Source organism: Neopsephotus bourkii, unplaced genomic scaffold (assembly GCF_033783945.1).
Source record: "Neopsephotus bourkii isolate Nb327-2 ecotype Australia unplaced genomic scaffold, CSIRO-AGI_Nbou_v1 NB_867, whole genome shotgun sequence".
Classification (NCBI taxonomy): domain Eukaryota; kingdom Metazoa; phylum Chordata; class Aves; order Psittaciformes; family Psittacidae; genus Neopsephotus; species Neopsephotus bourkii.
In genome coordinates, this window is record NW_026901363.1 from 938,713 (window position 1) to 958,875 (window position 20,163).

At 55.5% G+C, this 20,163-nt stretch overlaps 2 protein-coding genes across 2 annotated transcripts in view; both read left to right on the forward strand.

Moving 5' to 3' along the window:
* PRRG3 (proline rich and Gla domain 3) overlaps nucleotides 1-8,322 on the forward strand; it is a 42,165-nt gene extending 33,843 nt beyond the window's left edge. The window contains exons 2-4 of the mRNA XM_061356764.1: nucleotides 1,617-1,660; nucleotides 5,440-5,600; nucleotides 6,107-8,322. Of these exons, the coding sequence (XP_061212748.1) occupies nucleotides 1,654-1,660; nucleotides 5,440-5,600; nucleotides 6,107-6,643 (705 nt within the window). The 5' untranslated portion in view covers nucleotides 1,617-1,653 and the 3' untranslated portion in view covers nucleotides 6,644-8,322. The remainder of the gene's footprint in view (nucleotides 1-1,616; nucleotides 1,661-5,439; nucleotides 5,601-6,106) is intronic.
* Nucleotides 8,323-11,391: 3,069 nt separating this feature from the next.
* Nucleotides 11,392-18,107, forward strand: FATE1 (fetal and adult testis expressed 1). Its single transcript, XM_061356790.1, has 7 exons — nucleotides 11,392-11,414; nucleotides 12,039-12,349; nucleotides 12,880-13,034; nucleotides 13,703-13,791; nucleotides 14,718-14,879; nucleotides 17,372-17,450; nucleotides 17,875-18,107. The coding sequence occupies exons 1-7, from the start codon at nucleotides 11,392-11,394 to the stop codon at nucleotides 18,004-18,006; spliced, it is 951 nt and encodes a 316-aa protein (XP_061212774.1). The 3' UTR covers nucleotides 18,007-18,107.
* Nucleotides 18,108-20,163: the final 2,056 nt, after the last annotated feature.

Here is a 20,163-nt window from a genome sequence, read left to right on the forward strand (position 1 = left end):
GCTCTGATACTGAGTGCATTGACATGGATACTTGGGGGAAAAGTTAAGGATAAAAATGTTCCTGATGCATTAAATGTCTTGCCCAATGTATGGCGTGAGTTATGGAGCCCAGGATCCTGAGAGTACCCTTACTTCTGCATCCTCTGTTCACCAGACGGGGAGAATGCCTGTAACAATGAGTGATACAGAGGTTTTGTATGGAAACAGGGCAGGTTTCCTATGCTGTGTGTTCTGTGTGCGTTATTTTCCTGGAGGTTTGGGTCTCTCTGTAAAGATTGACGACAGCAAAAGCAGGTCGGGTGGTCCCTGCCCAGAGCTGTGGGGGGGATGCACAGATCCAGAGGCTTCCCAGCTGCCCCAGGACAGCTCAGAAGTGGGATTGGGTGCACAGTTCCTTGAGGAAAAGGCCTCCTGGTGCTAGATTTACTGAGAAGGTGGCTGTGAGTGAGGAGTGGTGGTGCCTGCTGTGGTGCTGTGCATAAGCCCTGCTGTGTGTCTGTGTGCAATGAGAAATGTATTCCTAGCCCCACTGGCCCTGGGAATGGCTCTGTGCTGTCACTGACCTCGCTCCAGTTCAGCGGACTCAAGTGCTTTTGGGATAACTGATAGTTATCAGGGATAACTGATCAGTATCAGGGATATCTGAAGTCCTGAACCTGAAGTCAGCACGTGGTTTAGTTCCTGCTGTTTCGAACTGCTCCTTCATCCACAGTAAATCACTGTAGGAGCTGGTTAATCCTGTCCCTTCTGTCTCCTGTCAGGGTTATGGCTTTGCCATACATAGCAAGGTGTCACACAGGGTGGGAGGAGATAAGTTTGTCCCCTGCATCTGATCACTGGGGCATTGAGCACAGGGAGAAGACAAAGCATGAAAAGCAAGTGAGTGAAACTCCTCCTGCAGAGAGGGATATTATAGTCTGCTTCTGCAGGACTTTGTTTCACTCTTGTAGGGCTACCTTCAGTGTGGTTTTGCTTTTCTAGCTGGAGAGCTGTTGGTGCTGTGCAGGGAGCTCTGCCACTCTTACCGCTTGCCCTTAAGCTTGGTCCCACAACCTTTAAGGGATGCATATCCTTTGCTTTCCTGCAGTGTAGTCAGTTTTGTGGCAGTGGAGAAAATAGCATGGCCCTGTTTATTGCAGATTGTGGGTAGGAGTTGCAGAGGTGAGAACTGGCACGGCTGTGGAGCTGATGGAAACAGGATGACTGCTTTACCTGTATCCATCAATCTCTTGTGGAGGGGAAGAGCACCAGACTGCTTGTGACATGCAGGTCATCTTGTGTGCTGATGAGATACAGGGACTCTCCTTCAGCCAGTTATTTTCCTACTTCTCTTATTTGCAGCCCTCTGGGCTTCTTGGGGAGGGCCCTGGGCTGGTGCAGCCCAAGGACAGCAGAGACCTGCCCCAGGCTGTCGGGGAGCTGAGGGTGCCCTGAGCCCCTCCAGCAGTGCAATGAGTGGGGAGGCAGCATGAGCCCCTGGCTCTCTGAGGGGGCACTGCCATGGGTCCACCAGGCAGCACCCTGCTTCCTGCATGAACCTCACCCTGGGCAATGGAGGTCTTGGGCTTCAGGGGTGACATTTAAGCTGTCAGTGACTCTCCTGTTTTCTTCCCTGCAGGTAGGCAGGAGCCCCCTGTAGCCGAGTGAGGCAGCATGGCAAGTAAGTGCTCCCCAGGCAAGCCGCAGAGGTGGTGGTGGTGGAGGAGAGAAGGGGGATGATTGGCAACCACCTCTCGAGGAAGGGGTGCCTGTGCTTTCTGGGGGGTGTTCTCTGTGGGGAGCATATGCCATCGGCTGTTATCCATGGATGATTCCTCAGGTCCGGCCTGACCTGTGCTTCTCTCCGCTGTGCAAGGTGGGAGCTGAGAGGAGGTGCTGACCTCTCCAGGACTCCGTGCACGCTGCAGCATGTCTCTGTGTGTGATGCTTGCTGTGCAAGGCTGGCCTCCCTGGGGCTCTTTGGGCTGACTGGCCCCTCTGCAAGGGCTGCTGGTCTGCGCTGACATCTTCTAGCAACAGTGCTCCTCATGGCCCGTGACTGGCATCCCACATGCTATCCATCCCCGGGGCCACGCTGCCTTGTAGCCTGGGTGGCTGGTGGCACTGGAGCTCTGCATTCCCAGTGCCTCACCGGGAGCTCGTTGTGTCTTGGCATCAGAAGGAGTCGGATGGGGCCAGCGGCTAAAGCTGGGCTGAGGGTGCAGGGTGGAGGATAACGTGCGGTGTGTAAGGAGCCAGGCTCAACCCTCCCTCCTCGCTCTTCTGAGCAGCCTGCGCAGAGGCTGTGTGCAGCGGTGTGATGGGAGCTCAAGGAGGACAGCAGTTGTGAATGGGGACATGGAGAGATCCGGCTGGGATCTCGGGATGTGCTCGGGATGTCGCCAGAGCCAGCTATGAAGATGGAGCCAGCAGCCAGCTCTGGGCAGGAGGAGGACCCGAGGGATGACAGGTATGCCATCCTTCATGATCTGTGCTGTGCTAGGTGGGGAAGGGAGCAGAGATCATCAGGCAGTGGGGTTTAAAAGGCAGTTTGAATCTTCTGCTAATGAGGAGGGCACCCAGCTGGGTTCCTGCCTTCCTCTGCTGCCTTTGCTCCCCCTTAGAGCTCAGGTGCTGGCTCACAAGCACTTGGAGGTGTCCCCGTTGTGGTGAGGGAGACGTGGTGGTCAGCGTGTTCCTCATGTGCTTCCCAGCAGCGTGCAGCCCTGCTGTTCCCCTGCAGATGCAGCCAGGTGTCGTTCTGCAGAGGGGGGGGGTCCCCACTGTGGGTTGTGGTGTGGCCAAGCCTGCCTGCCACCAGGGGCCAGCAGCACCTCGGGAAACGCGGCAGTGATGCGGTGAAGCCAGCCCTTGCTCCTGCTGCCTCTGCTTAAAGCTCTGGGCTTTCCCAAGCACCGGTTCTGGTGTGGAGAGAGTGGGAGAGGCACAAGGGGTCAGTGCTGAGGCTTTGGGAAGTCCCCTCTGCCCTGCGGTTTGGGGTCTGTACCTGCTTAGCTATAGGCTCTCCCTGTCACTTGGGGATCCAGGCTGGAGATGAGGGTTGGCAAGGCTTTTGTTTCCCAACGGCCATTTGTTTTCCTGCTCTGGTCCTCTGGCACATGGGATTTCTTTGCATTTTCTATGTAAAAGAGGGGAGGGAGCAGTGACTTAGTTTCTGCTCTTCTGCCATTTCTAGGTCCCCCGAGGGGAAATTGGCTGTGGGAAGAGGCACACAGCTCCATCGCAATATGCTTTCAGCTGGGACACTGCTTGTGATACCTGCCTGCCTCTGTGTCTTGTTTTTATTTCCCACCACAGTGGCCAGTTCAGCACACCAGAGCAGGGGAAGGGTCAAGTGACTGCAGGGATGGAAACCCTGACAGGGAGATCTGCGCCAAGCTTGCTGCTCAAGGTGTGCTCAGGAGTTTGGGAAGAGGCTCAGACGCAGGTGCCGAGCAGAGGAGAGTTGGTACTGCAGCCTGATCAAGGCGAAAGGCAGAGGAGGTGAGGCCACACTTGTCCAGCAGAGGATGGGATGTTTACAGGATGGATGTCAAGCCTCATCTCGTTCTGGAAGGGCTCAAGAGGAGGCTGGCCTGCCAACGTGCTCCCGCTCTCCCACTGCAAAAGCCAAGGCGAGCTGGTCCCTGCCCTCCTGCCCCGTGCCTTCTGTGCCTCCTGGAAACGCTTTCTCACTTGTCCTTGTAAAACCAAAAATAGAAGAACGTTTGCATAATAAAGCTGGTTCCGAGGGAAGGTCTGTGACTCACATCATTCATGCTGCTCCTCATTCACACCTCAGCGGTGCAGCCCTCTGCAGGCTCGCTCACTGAACAAGCCATTAATAAATCATGGTGGGGGGGAAGTGCACCTACACAGCACAAAAAGAGCACAGTGCTTCCAGGCATGGGATGCTGTAGCATGGTGGGAGTTGATTCCACCATGGTCTTGTTCCTGCCTTGAGACAGTGTGAGAGTGTTTCTTGCTGTATTGTTTTAGGAGACATGGAAGGTGAAGTCCTGCCTGTCTCTCTGGCAAAAGGCTCCTAATGAAGTTGGTGGCATTTCACTGTTAGATCTGTTCTTCACCAAGCTCCCTCTTGAAGGAGTATGTCTGTCTTACAACCAAGCTGGTCTAATGGGAAACTCCTGCTGTCCCCTTGCCTCCTTGCCCTGCATCTGTTGATGGTGCTGCAGTGAGTTGGTTCATGTGGTTGATCCAATGGAAGGCAGCCTGAGGGTGAAGGAGGTAAATGGGTTTCTGCGGATCAGCCAGCTGAACTGATGCATCTTCCTCAAGGGAAGCAGCATGGTTATGTGGCTTGGTGGGAAGAGATGGGGCCAGCCTACAGCTGAATGTGTTAGGCTGCCTGATGGAAACAAATGAAATGCATGCGTGGGATGTTTGGATCCTTGAAGGATCGTGGTTTGTGTGAAGTTTCTGCCTTCTGGGCAACAACTCGTTTGCCTTTCTTGTGCTGCTGCAGGTCCTGGTAGGTGCTTGCTCCTTGTGCCCATTGGAGGTCTCCCTCCATAGAGAGAGGCTTTGAAAGGGCTGTGTTTCTCATAGATGGGATGTCTGGCTTCATGACTGCATGCTCTTTGGGAAGAGCCGATGTGGGCAACATTGAGCCTCCCAGGCTTTGGGAGCAGAGGAAGGTTTGGTTTTGAGGCCACTGCACAAAATGCAGTAGTGATGAGAACGTGCTGCCATGTGAGGAGAGGCGCAGGCCCCTTTCAGTATCTGACTCATGACCCTGTGTGTTGGGGATCTTTGCCCTTGTTGGGCCTGGGAGAAGACACAGTGGTTTCTCTGGGTCCAGAACAATCCCCAAAGCCACCTAACTAAGCTTGCCTGACTCCACAGCAGCTGGCAGCAGGGACACCACCTTCCAGCAGACTGACTGCCCTTCTGGGGAGCTCTGAAGCAAGAGAGGAGGCTTTGGGGTGATGCATGACTGTGGAATGATGCACAATGCACTGTGTTGTGAGTCTGTCTTGTTGCTGGCCCCATGCCTTGGCAGAGGCCTGGCTCTGCATCCCAGCCATGCAGGGTCCTGCTCACCTGGTGGGATCTCCTTTGCTCTGCAGCAAAGTGAAATCCCATCAAGGGTAGGAGGTTGAAAACAAGTCCTTTTGGAGCTTTCTGTCTCTTTCCTAGCTGCCCTGTGTGGTCTGCAGGTGCCACTTCCAGTGTCTCTAGTATCGCATCCCAGCTGGAAGGATGCTCCTGGTGCTGTATGTCTCCAGGCAGACCCTAAGAGCTGTGCACCCCTCTGGGTGGTTTCTCCCTCAGTGGGCACTCTGCTGTGCTAACTACAACCCTATAGCCCTGGGGTGTTGGTGTTTCGGATGCCTGTATCACCAGCATCCTATGGGAAGCCAGGCAGGAAAGCCTGCCTGGGCAGAGGTCAAGTGTGGGGTTGTCCTGCTCAGCATCTCTTTGCCTTGTGTGTTGCAGTGTTCTTGGGGGCCAGGAATGCCCACTCGGTCCTGAAGCGCTTTCCCCGAGCCAACGGCTTCCTGGAGGAGATCCGGCAGGGCACCATCGAGCGGGAGTGCATTGAGGAGGTCTGCAGCTATGAGGAGGTCAAGGAAGTGTTCGAGAACAAGGAGAAGACGGTGCGTTTGTCCTGCCCTGCTCCCCAGTGGATGTGTGAGGGTTTGCACCGTAGCAAGCTGGAGGCAAAGGAAGAAAGCACAAAGGGGAACAGCCTCTCCTGTTCCCTTTGTCCTCTTCCATCCCCAAGCAGCGTTTCCAGCATGACTTTCCCTTTCCAGACAGTGCCCTCACCTCGGTATTCCAGGACACCATGCCCAAAGCTGTGGGTTGGCCTGGCGCTCCCATGACATGTATAGGAAATTTGTGCTGTTGCCCCAGTTCTCCAGGATGGGATTTAGCCAAATTTCTCCCTGCTTGGGGAGCTGTTGGATGCTGTTGAGGGATGTGCCCACGATCTTTTGTGTTGGTTCCCACAGCCCTGCAGATGCAGGTAGAGTGGTGGGGGACGGCCAAAACCCTGCCTCTTCTGTTAGCCTAGGGAAGGCAGTGATTATTGCTGGTGGTAGTCAAGGGGTGCTTTTCCCACCTGCAGCACATGATGGTTACTTCTCTGTTCCTGCCACAGATGGAGTTTTGGAAGGACTATACCAACTATGTCTACTCTGTCAAGGACCCAGGGCACAATACGGAGCGCTCAGAAGCTATGTACGTGGTGGTGCCCCTCTTGGGAGTGGCTCTTCTGATCGTCATCGCCCTCTTCATCATCTGGAGATGCCAGCTTCAAAAGGCCACCCGCCACCGCCCTTCCTACGCCCAGAGCCGTTACCTGGCCAGCCGGACGGGACGCAGCCTCCCCAGGGTCATGGTGTACCGGGAGCGGTCGCAGAGCCAAGGGGAAACCCAGTATCAGCGAGAGGCCAGCAACAGGGCAGCTGGAGATGGCAGAGCTGGGGGCACCCCTCAGCAAGACAGCACCCTCTGCCCACCAGAGCATTCGGTCTCTGTCCTCTCCAGACTGTCCAGTGCCACCCCTCCACCTTCCTATGAGGAGGTGACAGGCAACCCAGAGAGCAGCAGTGGGGAAGAGACCAGCATCTCCTACAACGACCCACCACCCAAGTATGAAGAGATCGTGGCCAGTGCCCCTACTGCGGGCAAATAGCGGGGTCTGCCTCTCCCCTGCCTCTTCACGTACTCACACTCACCCACCCACCTTCCCTTGGCTGGGCCTGGGGCCCCCCTTTCGGGTGCCACTTGGCACTCCATCTCGCCTGTACAAGCTGGTGAAACCCCAATAGCCTTACCCTCGTAACCATAAGTAGTTGTCCACAAGTGGTGAGGCTGGGCTGCGGGGGTGGCTCTGGAACCAGCCACCTCCTGCGCTTCACTCCCCACTCACGTAAGTGCTGTAGCAGCCAGAGCAGAGCAGCAGCTCGTTCCTGGCTCAGTGCAGGGGTCTCCCCATGGTGCGTTTGATTTCCTCACTCCCCTCCCTCAAATAGACATAACAGTTTTGATTGCTACGTGATTGAAACAGCCTCCCTGGGACACTGCTCAGCCTTACCCCATGGCCTTGCTGGGCCCTGTTTTGCTGCTTGGGGCTCAGATGAAGAGCTGGGGATGCAGAAGTGAGTTTCTGTCCATCCCCACAAGCAGCCTCCACACTCTCCCTGGAGAGAAAGTGCCTCCCTTGTGTGGATTTGCTGCCAGGTGGGATTGGGGAGCCCAGTCCATCCTGTGGTGCCTGTAGCAATACTTGCTGTCCAGAGATGAGGGAGGAGCAGTCAGGGGGTGTTCTCATCTCCTAGATCTTGGGAATGGGGAAAGGTTTGTAATGTTTCTATATGGGAGATAAGTGGCTTCAGAGTAGCAGCTGCTCTGCTTTACTGCAGTGGGGTACCAGGCAGCTGGGGGTCTGGCTGTGGTGGAGCTGGCTGGTGGGGTCATCTCTGACCTTGAGCCAGACCTGGTCCCATGGGGATGCACCTATTTCCTGGAGTGTGGCCTGTCTGGTGTCTGCCCCAGAGGTGGGATACGGGCACAGGGAGCCTGTGGACAGGACAGACCTCCCCTCTCCCTACCCCAGACCTCTCTGTCCTGCCTGGCCCTTCTCTTTGGGGCTCTTTGTTCTCCAGAGCAGGTAAAGGGCAATGTGAGACCGTATTCTCTTGGGCCTTGGTGGCTGTGGCCATGGTGTGGAGGGCCTGCTGACGGAGGCAGCTGCAGGGGTGGGAGCTGGCTGATCATGCCACAGCCCGGTGATACCAGTGGGTCAGGAGTAGGGCCAAACCCTGGCCAGACAGCTGTGTTAGGGCAGAGCGAGGTGCTTTGCTGTGGGATCAGTGTCCCCTTTACCTGTGCAGCTGCTTTTGGGGTCCAGGCAATGGAGCTGGCCTTTCCCAGTCATGTCAGATGCATTAAAAACGGGGTTGTGCCCAGGAATAGCCCAGAAACTGCCCCCACGAGGTGTTCACCCCAGCACCAGCTCCACCAGCACCACAAGGCTATTGTGCATCCATCGCCTGCCTGTGCCCCGCTCGGTCCCAGCAGTGCTCTTGCAGCCGGTGCCCTCAGCCCAGCGCTGAGGCTTGCCCAGCTCCTGGGGCAGCACATGTGGGGTCTGCAGCTGCTGGCACCGTGTCTGTCCCCTCCCAGGCCTTTCCTCTGCCTTTCAGCCTCAGCAAACAGGGGTTATGGGAAGACCTGACAGTGATTGTCGGGGTCGGAGTCTTGAAAAGACCAGGGGTAGACAGCCGGGCACTTCGCATCCTCTGTCTTTGATGCTCGGTTGTTATCCCTGCAGTTTGTATTCTGTAAAACTTGGTATATTTCTGTGCAAAACCAAGAGGTATTTATTAAAAAACCCTCACTGTCCGAGTGGCGAAGGTGCCGTTTTTCCGCAGGGAATGGGGAGCTTCAACACCAACCGGCAGCTCCAGCCCCTGCTGCTCACTCGCTCCCCTCTGGTGGGATGGGGGAGAGGATGAGGCAAGTGGCTTCAAACACGGGTTGACAGGTAAAGCAAAAGCTACGCACAGCAGAAACGAATTCATTCAGCACTTCCCATGGGCAGGCAGGGAACCCATCCCCAGGACAGCGGGGCTCTGTATCATGTAATGGTTACTTGGGAGGACAAATGCCATCACTCTGAACATCCCTCCTTCCTTCTTCCCCCAGCACAGGGGGATGTCTCACTACGCACAGCTCGATTTCCATCTTGTGGGGTGCTGGGGCTCACATCTTGGAGGTGATGGAGGGAATGGCACCAATTCTCTCCCCCCCTCCAGGCACAGTCCCTAGCGAGGAGAGGATCAGATCTGTGTACTGTGGAGTTGGGAACACGCCCCCCAATAGGAGCCTCTGCCTTCCCTGGGCTGTGGTTGAGAGCTAGAGGGTGTCCTGTGGGCTCTGACCAGCCGGTAGGTGAAGTGTGGAGGGATTTCCTAAGGTCTTTGCGGGGATTTAGGTGCACAAGTTGTCCTGCTGTTCCTCTGTGTGCTCCTAAACCTCTTAGATAATCCCCTTTAAATAGCAAGACTGGGGCAGCGTGGGATTTATTTTAAGCCCTTTCAAAACCAGATTTTACGGTCAGGTCTTGGACTCTGTCCCCATTCAGAAGTGTTTAAAACTGCCGTTCATCCCAAACGGATCATTTTATCGCTGCAGACTCCACCGAGCGGCAGGAGAGATTAGCTCTGCCCCAGCTCCCTGCTCGCATGGCCGCTGCCTCCGCGGCTCGTAGGGCGGCCTGGGCCCGTGCTGTGCCTGCATTGGGGCGCCAGGAGGAGCCGTGCTGAGCGCTCCCCTTGAAGCGTTTGGGCTGCCTGGGGACAAGGGAGGGGGAGCGAGCTCTGGGTCTGCTTCTACCCCGGTGTCAGGAGCATCCCTGTGCGCCTGCTGCCCCCGGAGGGCTCCGCGCTGATGAGCGGTGATTACCGGCGGCGGCTTTAAGCGCGGCGGGAGGGCGGGTCGTTGGCTGCCCCGGTGACACCGGCCCCGGCCCCGGCTCCGGCTCCGCCCCGGCTGGCGGTGCCGCTGCGGCTGTTTACAGGGCCCAAAGTTGCTCTGGACTGCAAGGGAAGAGTCCAAGTAAGTGTGTCCGCCCCGGGGCTCAGGAACCGACGGGGAGCACTGCGGCCCCGCTCCCATCCCGCGGTGCTCAGAGCCTGGGTGTCGTGCTCGGATCCCCCCAACCCTTCACCCCATGGCGCTTCCCTAAGCCGAAGCCCCGGGGGTGCTGAGTTGTCCCCCTCGGCTCTGCGTAGCCGGACCCGAACGGGTGACAGAAACCTGTCACTGCTCTCTGTCGTGACAAGGTACAGCCCCAAGGCAAAGGGCAGACCCGCGGGCGATGTCGGCTCCTTTAGCAGGGAGCTGCGCACCCCAGCACCCCATTCTGAGCGGTGCGGGGGGTGCTGGACCAGGCTGGGATCCCCTCCTGCCCCGGACGGAGCTGCGGAGGGACGGAGAGAGGGCGGTTGTGGGGTTTTCCCTCCCCAGGGCAGGTTTTCCTGACGTGCAGGGCTTAAACCTACTCACGGGCTTAGTGAGCCGGAAATTCCCTGTCGCTGCGAATACAAGTGCCAAAGCAGAGCTTGAGAAGGAGTCTTCTATTGGCAAGGGAAGGGAGGTTGCTTGGCAATAGCTAGGAAAAGCCCTAAAGAAAGTTAAAGGAGGAAATCCAGCCACTTAAGCATTTTGTTCTTATGGGTTTTGACAGCTGATCTCTTTTTTTCCTTAATAGCTTAGTCTCTCAGAACCTGCTTCTCACTCCCCTCCCTTTGCTCTTTGGGAGCTGCAGCAGTTTCATAGGTGATTCGAACATGAACCGATGTGCCCTCTCCAGCTTTATGGTTATTAATATCTGCTGCCTTCCCAGAGAGCAGCCTGAGAGAGCAGCACCGAGCATTTGCTCCTCTAAAGCACCGAAAACATGAAGGAGGAACCCTGTGGTCTCCACAGCTGTGGGGCTGGGTCTCTGATACAGGTTTCTCCTGTGGGACTGAGTCTGCCTTGGGACCATCCAGGGCTTACTGCCCTGAACCCCGTTTTACCTGAGGTTCTGGGGAGAAGCAGGGTGCGTGTGTACTGTGGCACCCATGGGGTGGTGTCACCCTCGGCAGGGTGGTGGAGGAGCTGCGGGGCAGCCAGGGGCTGTTCTGCCCCTGTTTCCAGCAGCAGCCCTGGGTCAGAGCGGGTCAGGTGAGGATCTGATCTTGGCTCTGTGTGGCTGGAAGCAGGGAATTGCTGGAGCTAATTTCTGTCTCTTCAATGAGAAGGTTTTTAATGATAGAGGAGGAGAGAGCAGGGTGAGGCAGGGGCTGGTTACTGCAGACATGGAGCTGGTTCCACCACCCTCATGTACCTGGAGTCACAAGGAACAGGATCATGGCTTAGGTACTGTGTCTGCTGTGCTCCTTTGGGCTTTGTTGCTACAACCGAGGGATTTCCCTCTGCTCCTCTCCCCTGGATGACACCCTGAGGCAGGAAAGGGGGTCCAAAGCACCCCGAGAAGCAGCAGTGAGGGTGACAGTGGGCAGCCCTGGCTGGTGCTGCTGCGAGCAGCCTGGTGGGCTGGAAACACAGCATCGGAGACCTGGCTGCTAAATGTAGTCCCTGGATCATGATTTGAGAAGGCAGGGACCCTGCTTGCTCACCTCTTCCTATTTCTCTTCATTGAGAAAAGGAAAACTCCTTTCTCTGTCTGGAGGCAGCCCTGTTACGATGGAGAATCTGACCTGAAAGCACAGGGTGCCCTTTATGGGCACGGTGAGCTCAAAGGGCAGCAGCAATGAGGGTGCAGGGGTCTCTGCATGCAAGAGGCACATCTGGGGCAGCACTGGGGTCTGGCTGCTTCAGCAGCCCTCACTGGTAGGGGTTTTCTCCTCAGCTGCAGCTTGTTGAGGAAGTATGGAGTGCAGGGAGCCAGGAAGGTGCTTGTGGGGGCTGTGTCCCTCCTTGGTGCCAGTCCCCTACTGGAAGAGAGTGGAGCTGGCGCTGGCCTGGGGATGCTGGTGTGTGCTCCTTTCCTTCCTCCCTGGGAGGAGGGTTCAGCATCTGGAAGCTCTGCTTGGGGCCAAGCCCGTCTTGTTCAGATTGGTGCAGGTCATTGAAGGAGATGGGTGGGCAATGGGGGGGGACACTGCAGCTAATGTGTGTGTGGAGTTCGAGTGCTCAGGTTTTCTTGGGATAACCTTGCCACCAAAACGTGTTCTGTTTATAGGAGACCTCGTTTTTTCCTCGAAGGTGTACGAACACAGAAATGTGCTCCCACACCTCCAAAACACTTTGCTTCTGGATGGGTGGTTTTTCCCCACTGGTTTTTTAGGCTAATACTGAACTGCTTTCAGGTGTGCTGAACTATTGCCCTTTCCTTGCTATCAATGGAGGCAATAGGCACTAAACTCATGCTTTGCTCCCCTTTCTTACCCTGCCAGACAGGAATTCCACCTGCAGCAGCAGCCCTGCATCCTTGCTCCCACCAGCGGGGGACACCCTGTTCTTTGGGGCAGCTCTGACAGTGTCTGTCTTACGGGTTGTTTCTGCTTGTGTTTTAGCTGTCTTATAGCACATGTGTGGGTGCCCAGCTTTTGCCACCACTTCTGTGCTCATTTCTCTCTTCCTCTGTGTGAAACCCCAGGGTGCTCAAGCAAGCTGAGGACATCAGAAAAGATGTGGCTGTTTTGGGGACCGGACCCAAGCCGCATCCGCTGTGATGTGCCCTTCACAGAAGCCATCAACCAAAGGATGCAGGTTCCCAGCAGACTGAGGGTAACAAACAGCTTCAGCCCTGTGGATGAGGAGTCGGTGACAGAGGAGGTGTCCCCTTCCCTTCGGATGCACATCCCTGATAGGATTTCTCTTGCAGGTGATGTCCTGGGTTGCTTTTTGGGGTGGTTGAAGGTTGGTGGGGCACTACAACATCCTAGGGAGTAGGATTGCTTTATAAAGCCTGCAGTGGTTTGCTTTTCAAGAGGAGAGGACAGGGTTGGACGTGGCAGTCAGCTTTCTTCTTGAAGGAAGGACTGGATGGTGGAGAGATGCTTGGGCAGAGTGGGCAAAGGTGAACAACAGAAGGCAGGAGGCGTCTTAGCTCCAAAAGAGGAGGAGCACAATGTGGAGCATCTCCTTCCACATCTCTTTCTCATTTCTTTACCCTTGTGGCCTTTGGTAGGCTCCCTGCTTTGGGATGCAGGGACATGTGGCCCAACAGCTCCAAGCCCTCGCTTTCCTGGAGCAGTGTGGCTGGTGGCTTTCCAGTCCCTGCCTCTCCAGGCTGTCCTGCTGCTCACATCTGCAGGACATGTTATTTAATGTACTCCTGTGTGGGTGGATTCCTCTTCTCCCCTGTCCTGAGGGCATTCCGGTTGGTTTAATCCTTCCCTTTCTCCTCTCCAGATACACCAGATGCCAGTTTGAGGCCCATGCTGCTGACCCCACAAAAGGAGGTTCCCTCTGTCATGGTGCACATGGAATCTGCACAGCCCTGCCGCGGGGATGCCCCTTACCTGCACATCACCAGCAGATCGAGCTCCCAGAAGCGCAAGCGATCGGTACCACACTGAGGGTGGATGGGGCTGCTGTGGTGGGAAGGGGCAGCAATCCCAGAGCTGGGTTTTTCCAGAGGTCTGGTATCAGCCCAAGCCAGAATCCATCTTCCAGAGTGCGACCTCTTCCTCCAGGGCCCTAGGAGTGAAGGTGTAGGGGCAGTGGGATCGCTTTGTGCCCCATCACCAGCACATACCTGCATGCTGGGACACTGATTCAGCCACATCTCCTACTGCATTTTGTGAGCAGGAGATAGGCTGAGTGTAGGCTCCCTACAACGGCCTCCTGCTACTTTTAAAGTCCCTTTTCAACCGCTGTTTCTCCTGGGTGAAGTACAAGAGGAGCTGTTTCATCATTGCAGCGTACAGGGCTCTGGTGTAAGAGCTAAAAGAGATCTTGACCTTGTGCGAAACAAAGGAGAGGCCCTTGACGTGGGCAGGCAGAGGCTTGGTTTGGCTGCTGGAGCTGCTTTTTCAAGTGCTTTCACCTCCCTGAGATTCAAGAGCTGTTGCTGCATGTGTTGGGCTCTGGATTTCTGATCCCAGTAGAGACCAGATCAGCAGACTCCTCACTGGTGACCCTCTCTCTGCACTGAGCACAGCTCCCCACCACCAGGTCTGGGGCTCGTGTGATGCTCCCCGCACTGAGTGCTTGATGTGTTTGATGCCAACAGGGCCACCACAACAGCAAGTCACGGCGGGAGAAGACCTCAAGTGACGGTGCCCTGCTGGCCATGCACAGCCCGGGCCAGCACCGTGAGCGGTGAGCATGAACCCGGAGCCGCCTGGGGCGGGTGGGATCAGCATCTCCTGTCCCCAGTGCTGCTTTGGTGCTCCCTGGTGTCAGTGCCCTGAGCTGGGGGGTATCCAGGTCGGGGCAAGGCAATGCCTAGCAAGTCCTCTTCTTGTGTAAGAGCAACATAGCTTCTGGTGTCAGAGAGACTCATACCAGGCAGTGCTAAGGCATCTGTGTGGGTCCCCAGGGTGATGAGCTCTCTGCTGAGATGCACATGGGAGAGCTGTCGGTCCTTGCCTGGCCATTGCATCAGGAGCTCCCTGCCCTTGCTTGTCCTCATCTCTCTGGCTCTGCCCATCTTCCTTTCAGTGCCTTGCAACTTGTTCTCCTGTTCCAGCACCAGCATGGCAAAGTGCTGGGGGCTATGGGCTGGTAACCACTGGGAAATGAGACACTAGGGCTTACGGGCTTCCACAAGGGTTGTTGGAACTTGTGGTACCTTGCAGGTGGAGTGGGCTAGGAGGGCACTTGCTGTTCAGCTCTTTGAGTGTAGCTTGTGAGAAGCAGCACAGTGACAGTGATCCTCTGCTCATGGCCTTGGGCTCCAGAGACTGTCTAGTGGAGAAATTGCCTCCAGTTAATCCCAGAGCAGAGCTACCTTTCCCCCTACAGCCCAGGGTTCTCCTGCGTGGCAGGAGAGCTGCTTTCTGCACTCACTCACCGTGAGAGCGACTGGTGAAGGTCTGGTTATCACACAGCTGTGGTTGGCTTCGGAGCAGTCAGGCGCCTGCCTCTGAGCATGGAGGGTTTCTCCTATTGGTTATATGGGGGTCAGGGTGCTGATGGTGTAGCCCAGAGATGCTTGGAGGTGCTGAAGAGCACTGCCAATGCCAGGCTGTGCCTGTGCTGAACAAGGCCAGTCCACAACAGGCGTGATTCTGTGTGCACCCCAGGCTGGACCCGTGCCCCTTGCCCGCGCGCAGTGCCCCGCTCCCCCTCCTCACGGGGACGGGCAGGATCTATTCCATGCAGAACATCTTCCAGACCATGTACCTCCTGGGCCAGATGCTCCTCCACCGGCTCCAGCGCTCCCTGCAAGACCCAATGCCACCCAGGTGACTGGCTCCTCTTGAGCCACCTCGCTGCATTCTAAGGACTCGCCGTTGCCTCGCTAAGCTGTGTCACAGGCTCTGTAAGGCTCAGGCTGCATGGCGCAGGAGCAGGATGGTCCTGCATGGCTTCTCCTTCTCGCCTGTCCTGTCTGCCAGCTCCCCATGCCTGGCCCAGGAGCGCTGGGTGCCTCCAGCCACTGCTAACCCAGCCCAGCCTGTGCCTTCTGCTTACCTTAACACCAGTGCCCTGAGTGACCAAACGCTGCCTGGGATGCTGCTGGGATTTCAGCCTCCCTGCACTGCCAGGCAGGTGCCAATTTTACTGCATGTCTTGATGGAGAGAAGTGTGTGAAGGGGATTGAAATCCAGAACGGCCCGATTTAGGTCCTGCCCTGAGACATCCTCTCCTGAAGGCTGCCAGCACCCTTGGCTGTTTCTTGGTCACTCTTAATTACCCTTTTCCACTAACTGGCTGCACTGCGTTACTCATCCCATAGCTGGTGGCTCTGGCTAGGGGCAGTATGCCTGTGTGCTCGCTGCAGCAGGTATGCGGTGACCTCTGTCTCTCTGGGTGTGCTGGAGCAACTGTGTCCACGACACTTTTACCTCTGCAAGAGCAGTACATTTTAACATGTTCAAAGATGTCATTGCAGCCTTAGGGTGTCCCCACTGCTCTGAGGCTGCTCAGCACCGGGAGGAACATCGAACTGCTTCTAATTCTCCTTGGGCAAAGCTTCCGGGCAGAAAGGGAGGAGAGTGAGCATCCATCATCAGTGGCACACCAGCTGGTGTGGAGGTGCAGGCAGAGATGCTGGATGATGCTTCGTGTTGTCCCTGATTTAGCCACAGCAGGCTGACTGTCTTCAGATGTGGCTTTTGTTTTGGAATGAAGTCAGAGCATGCCAACAGATGTGGTTAGTGGCTATGTAACACCTTCTCCTTCCTCCCATCAGCAGTAGGGGAGGTTTAGGCCATAGTACCATGGCAGCGGTAGGTTGTGGAGCTGCTGCAATGCAGTGGGGTGAGTCCCAGGCCAGTCCCCAGGTCTCCAGCTCCCTTTAAAGCTAGCCACCTCTTTGTGGTACTTTGCATCATTTCAGAGGCACACAGTATCTCTTTGGTATAACAGCTTTATGCCTCTATGCAACACTGAGGTGACTTGTTTATCCTGAGGTTTTAGTAGAGAAAAGCCTGGTCTTGGATACAGAATAGAGCATCTACCTGACAGTGGCCTCTTGAAGAGGGTGAGTCACTAGAAGGTGATTACTAGCCCCACTCCAAAGGTTGTTCACCTGGATCAGATGGGACTTTCAGTCAAAAGCTGCAGTAAGTGTCCTTTGTGAATGGCTCTGTGCTGGGGGAAATTGGATTTCCTTTCTGTCGTGACTTTCATTTTGCCCTGCAGTTACATTACATGGAAGTATTATCTCACAAATGCAGTTTCAGACAGAGATTCACTGAATCTCCGCATGCTGGCCTGGCCTGTCTTCAGTGAGATCAACATTGTGTAGCAAACAGGAATAGATACCCTCTCTTCCCTGAGGAGCTGTGTTAGATGTGCAGTAACCTGTATGGTACCAGCAAGTGCTTGTGCCCACTGGTGTGCAGAGGGGAGTTCTGGTTGCAGAAGAGCTGATGTAGGGCCAGCCCCTGAGGATAGGGAGGGCAGACTGAACATGGCAATCCTGATTTTTCTCACTGTGGATCTACTTCATTTAGTGGCTGGGTCTCGAGGGGATGCCCTGGAGATGTGTAGTCTGCATTGCCTCTGCCAGTGCAGCAGCTAATGCCAGTGGTGGCCTCTTTGTTCCCAGGAGTGGAAGGAAGTGGTGTGTGCTCTGGTTGCTCATTTATGTTTCAAGCTGCAGGTAAAATTTGCTATAGGGGCAAAAAGCAATGCTTTATTTTTGTCAGAGGAGTGGGGAAAGTGAGTTTGTAGTACCTGGAGGCACTGGAGAGGAACAAATCCTTGTCTTGGCAAACACAGGACCAAAATCTGCTGGTTGATGCACTTGCTCACATAGTTGCTCCCAGTTGATGGCCACTTCCCACCAGTGGGATCCTCGCCTGCTGATGTATATGAGATCATCCTTCCATTTCAGCATTGGCCCTGTGATACGTATTTACCTGACTGGCTCTAAAGATGGTTTATACAGCCCTCAATGAACTCCTCTGACTGTGAGGATGGATGCTTGGTAAATATGTTTTCTCTGTGTTGACCCTCTAAGGAAATCCAAGCATGTGTTTCCCCTGTTGTGCGTCATGTGTTGTGATCACTATGGGGTGCATGGTGGAGGGGTATGATTATGCATGATGGGGGCTCAGAAGAGATGAGGAGGTGCTATGCAGGTGCTGTGGCCTGTCTCCCGATGCTGCATCCAGACAGCGCATCCTGGGCATGCTGCCTGCATGGCTCCCTGCAGCAGTGCCGTGCATGGGGGAAGGCACCTCTCAAGCAGTGTTTGTCCCTCTGCATCTCTGCTTTTCTTCCCCAGCTCCCAGGAGGCCGGCCCAGCCCCAGAGAGTGCCTTGGAGGAGGCTGGAATGACTGAGATGGCAGCAATGAGAAAGCAGGTGAGCTGGGAGTGAAGGGCTGGGAAGGTTTCTTGGGAAAGCCATCAGAGGTGAGTGAGGAGGCTCGGGGGGTCCATTGCTCAGTCCTGATGGGCTGGTGTTGCCAGTTAGTCCCAGCTGATGCTGCTAATGGGGAAGCAGGGAGGACTTATATGTGTGCTGCCCCATCGAGCTCCAGCCCTGAGGGGGCTGTAAGGCTGCAGGAGACAGCCAGATCCCTCTGTCTGCTGGTAGTAAAGGGCTCAGATACTCTTCTGATGGGCAGGATCTCTGCTAGTTCTCCCGCACAAAGACTGCTGCTGTAGCAAAGGAGGACCTGAAGGAGACGGCAGTTCCCACCCCTCCATCTGTTGCCATCCCACACCTCTGGGGTGCTCCAGTGTCCTGCACGGGTCTGACAGCATCCCCACTGCTTCCCTTGCAGCTGGCGAGGATCTCGAGCAGGGTGCGGGTGCTGGAGGAGCAGTGCAAGGCCTCGCAGCAGAAGGAGATCCTGGTCTACTCCGTGCTCATCTCCGCCTGCCTCATCAACACGTGGCTCTGGATGAGGAGATGATTCCCTGTGCCCTGACCTCTCCTGCCCGGCGCTGGCAGGGTGGCTGAGGGCAGAGCGAGGATCCCTGCTCGTGTACTTGCAGTCAGTAAACCCGTGTGGCCGTGTGTTTCCTCTGAGCTTGAGCTGCTTTTTTCATTGTAGGCCCTTGAGGATCTGTGTCCTTTAGACCCTGAACTCAATGAAGATGCTGTCCCTCCCCATGCTCTAGCATCAGAGGTGGGTGAGGGAAGCGATGAGGCTGGACCTTGTGGCACAGCAGATGGAGATGGGTGTCAGGGAGAGGTGGGGTTACTATGGCCCAACAGGCATAGTCCCGGGGCTGGGCTGTGGGTGCAGATGCTCTCTGTAGCCTAGCAACCACCTTGTATGTTTGATGGGGTCTGTGCTCCTGTGGGAAGCTGCTGTGAAGAGCCCAGGTATGGTGGCTGACACAGGAGGTGCCTGTCCTGTACAGAGCAATGGAAGACCTCTGGCCCTTGGGCTGCCTGCCAGAGGAGATGCAAACCCAAGGCGTTGAGTGTTTGTGGACATGGGGACCTGTAACAGTCCTAAATGCTGGTGGGCCCAGTCCCCTGATTCGGTCCCAGCTTGGATAACCCAGTTCTGACCCCATGGAAGTCCTCAGCCAACTGCTGGGGTCTGTTCCTTGGCTTGCACTCCAGGACCTGCAGAGTGATTGAGTGTTTTTAAACTGCTGATGGGTTTTCTTCTCTTCCTTGTGCCACTGCTCTTGGGTGGAGGTTTACTGCCAGGTCTCCCATCCCATAGCCCCTGCTCCAGGAGGCAGGGAGCTGGAGGAGTCAGCAGTTCCCATCCCTGCTGCTGTGCAACCATCTTCTCGGCTCCTGTCCTGCTGGAAGCACTTCAGCAGCGTGTTTGCACACATTCAAATCCAAAGTGACTGTAAGAGCGTTGCTGAGGTCTGGGCTTATCCTGCAGCTTGGCTCTTTCCCAGGGAGATTTAAACGGGAAACCTCCCCGTGGTGACTCTCTGGATTATAAGACCTCGTACCAACAGTGATAGCACCAGACAGGCCATGGAAAATTGCCCATTTGGGCAGCAGCAGATATTTGTGAGGTTGCCAGTGCCAGAGGGCAGGATTGCTCCAGGTCTGCTGCCAAGATGTAACTTCAGCAATGGGGCACGAACACAGGTGAGGGGAATCCTTGGCCTGGATGCTCTTTAGCCAAACCCAAGCCCAGCTCAAGAGCTTTGCCATTTCTTTCCTTCTGTGGAGTTCAGTAACACTTGGATGTGAGGTGGGTTTGAGATGCTTTTGGAGCTGTGCCTGCAGGCTCTGGGGCAGGCTTTGGCACCTCTCTGTTCCACCTATCAGTAATCGCAGCTGCACCTGCAGCTCACCCAGGTGTCCCAGTAACTTATTCACAGACGTGAATGCTTGGGTGTTTTCTGCCTGCATCCATGCCTGTAAATCTGGACACTAAAAGTAGCTGTCCTACATGTAATTGCAGGTCTGAACCCATGGCTGAGAGCTGAGCACTAAGATATATTACAAATGAGAGCCAGGATAGTGTGGTGTGGTTCCTATGGCTTGTGGCTCAGGGATGTGGTCAGGGTTACCAGAGGACCTTACACTGTGGGTCTGTATAAGGGGCTGCTGCTGTGTGACTTGTGCCAGGAAAGGAGGTGAACCCTTTGCCTGGTTTCTAGGAGGGGTTTGGAAGAAGCTTGTGTTGGGTTTTCTTTAAGCTGTGTTTTAGGATGAGAAGGGCTGACCCTTCTGGGGACACGACACCTTCAAAGTGAGGATTGAAGGTGTTTGGAGGAGACATGATCAAACTCTATGTGTGCTCAAAGGCAGGTTAGAGGGGATACAATACGGCTTTTATGTAAGGTTTAAATCTGGAAGCGCTGACCCATAAAATGCACATTTTAATAAAGACCATGTGTTCTGGATGTGGTGGGGTGTGATGGCTTTATGGATTTCCTTTCTCTCTTCCCTGCCTTCTCCTCCCAGCCCTGCCTTGTCCCAGGGCAGCACACGTGGCAGTGCTGGGTGTCTCCTGGGGTCACTGCCACAGAGATGTGCATGGCAAATAACGTGTCTTGTGCACCATGGTGCTCGAGGGAGTTGTGAGGGAGCAGCTCCTGGAGCTGCTTCTGAAGGCAGCAGCAGGCAGGGAGCAAAAGGAGAG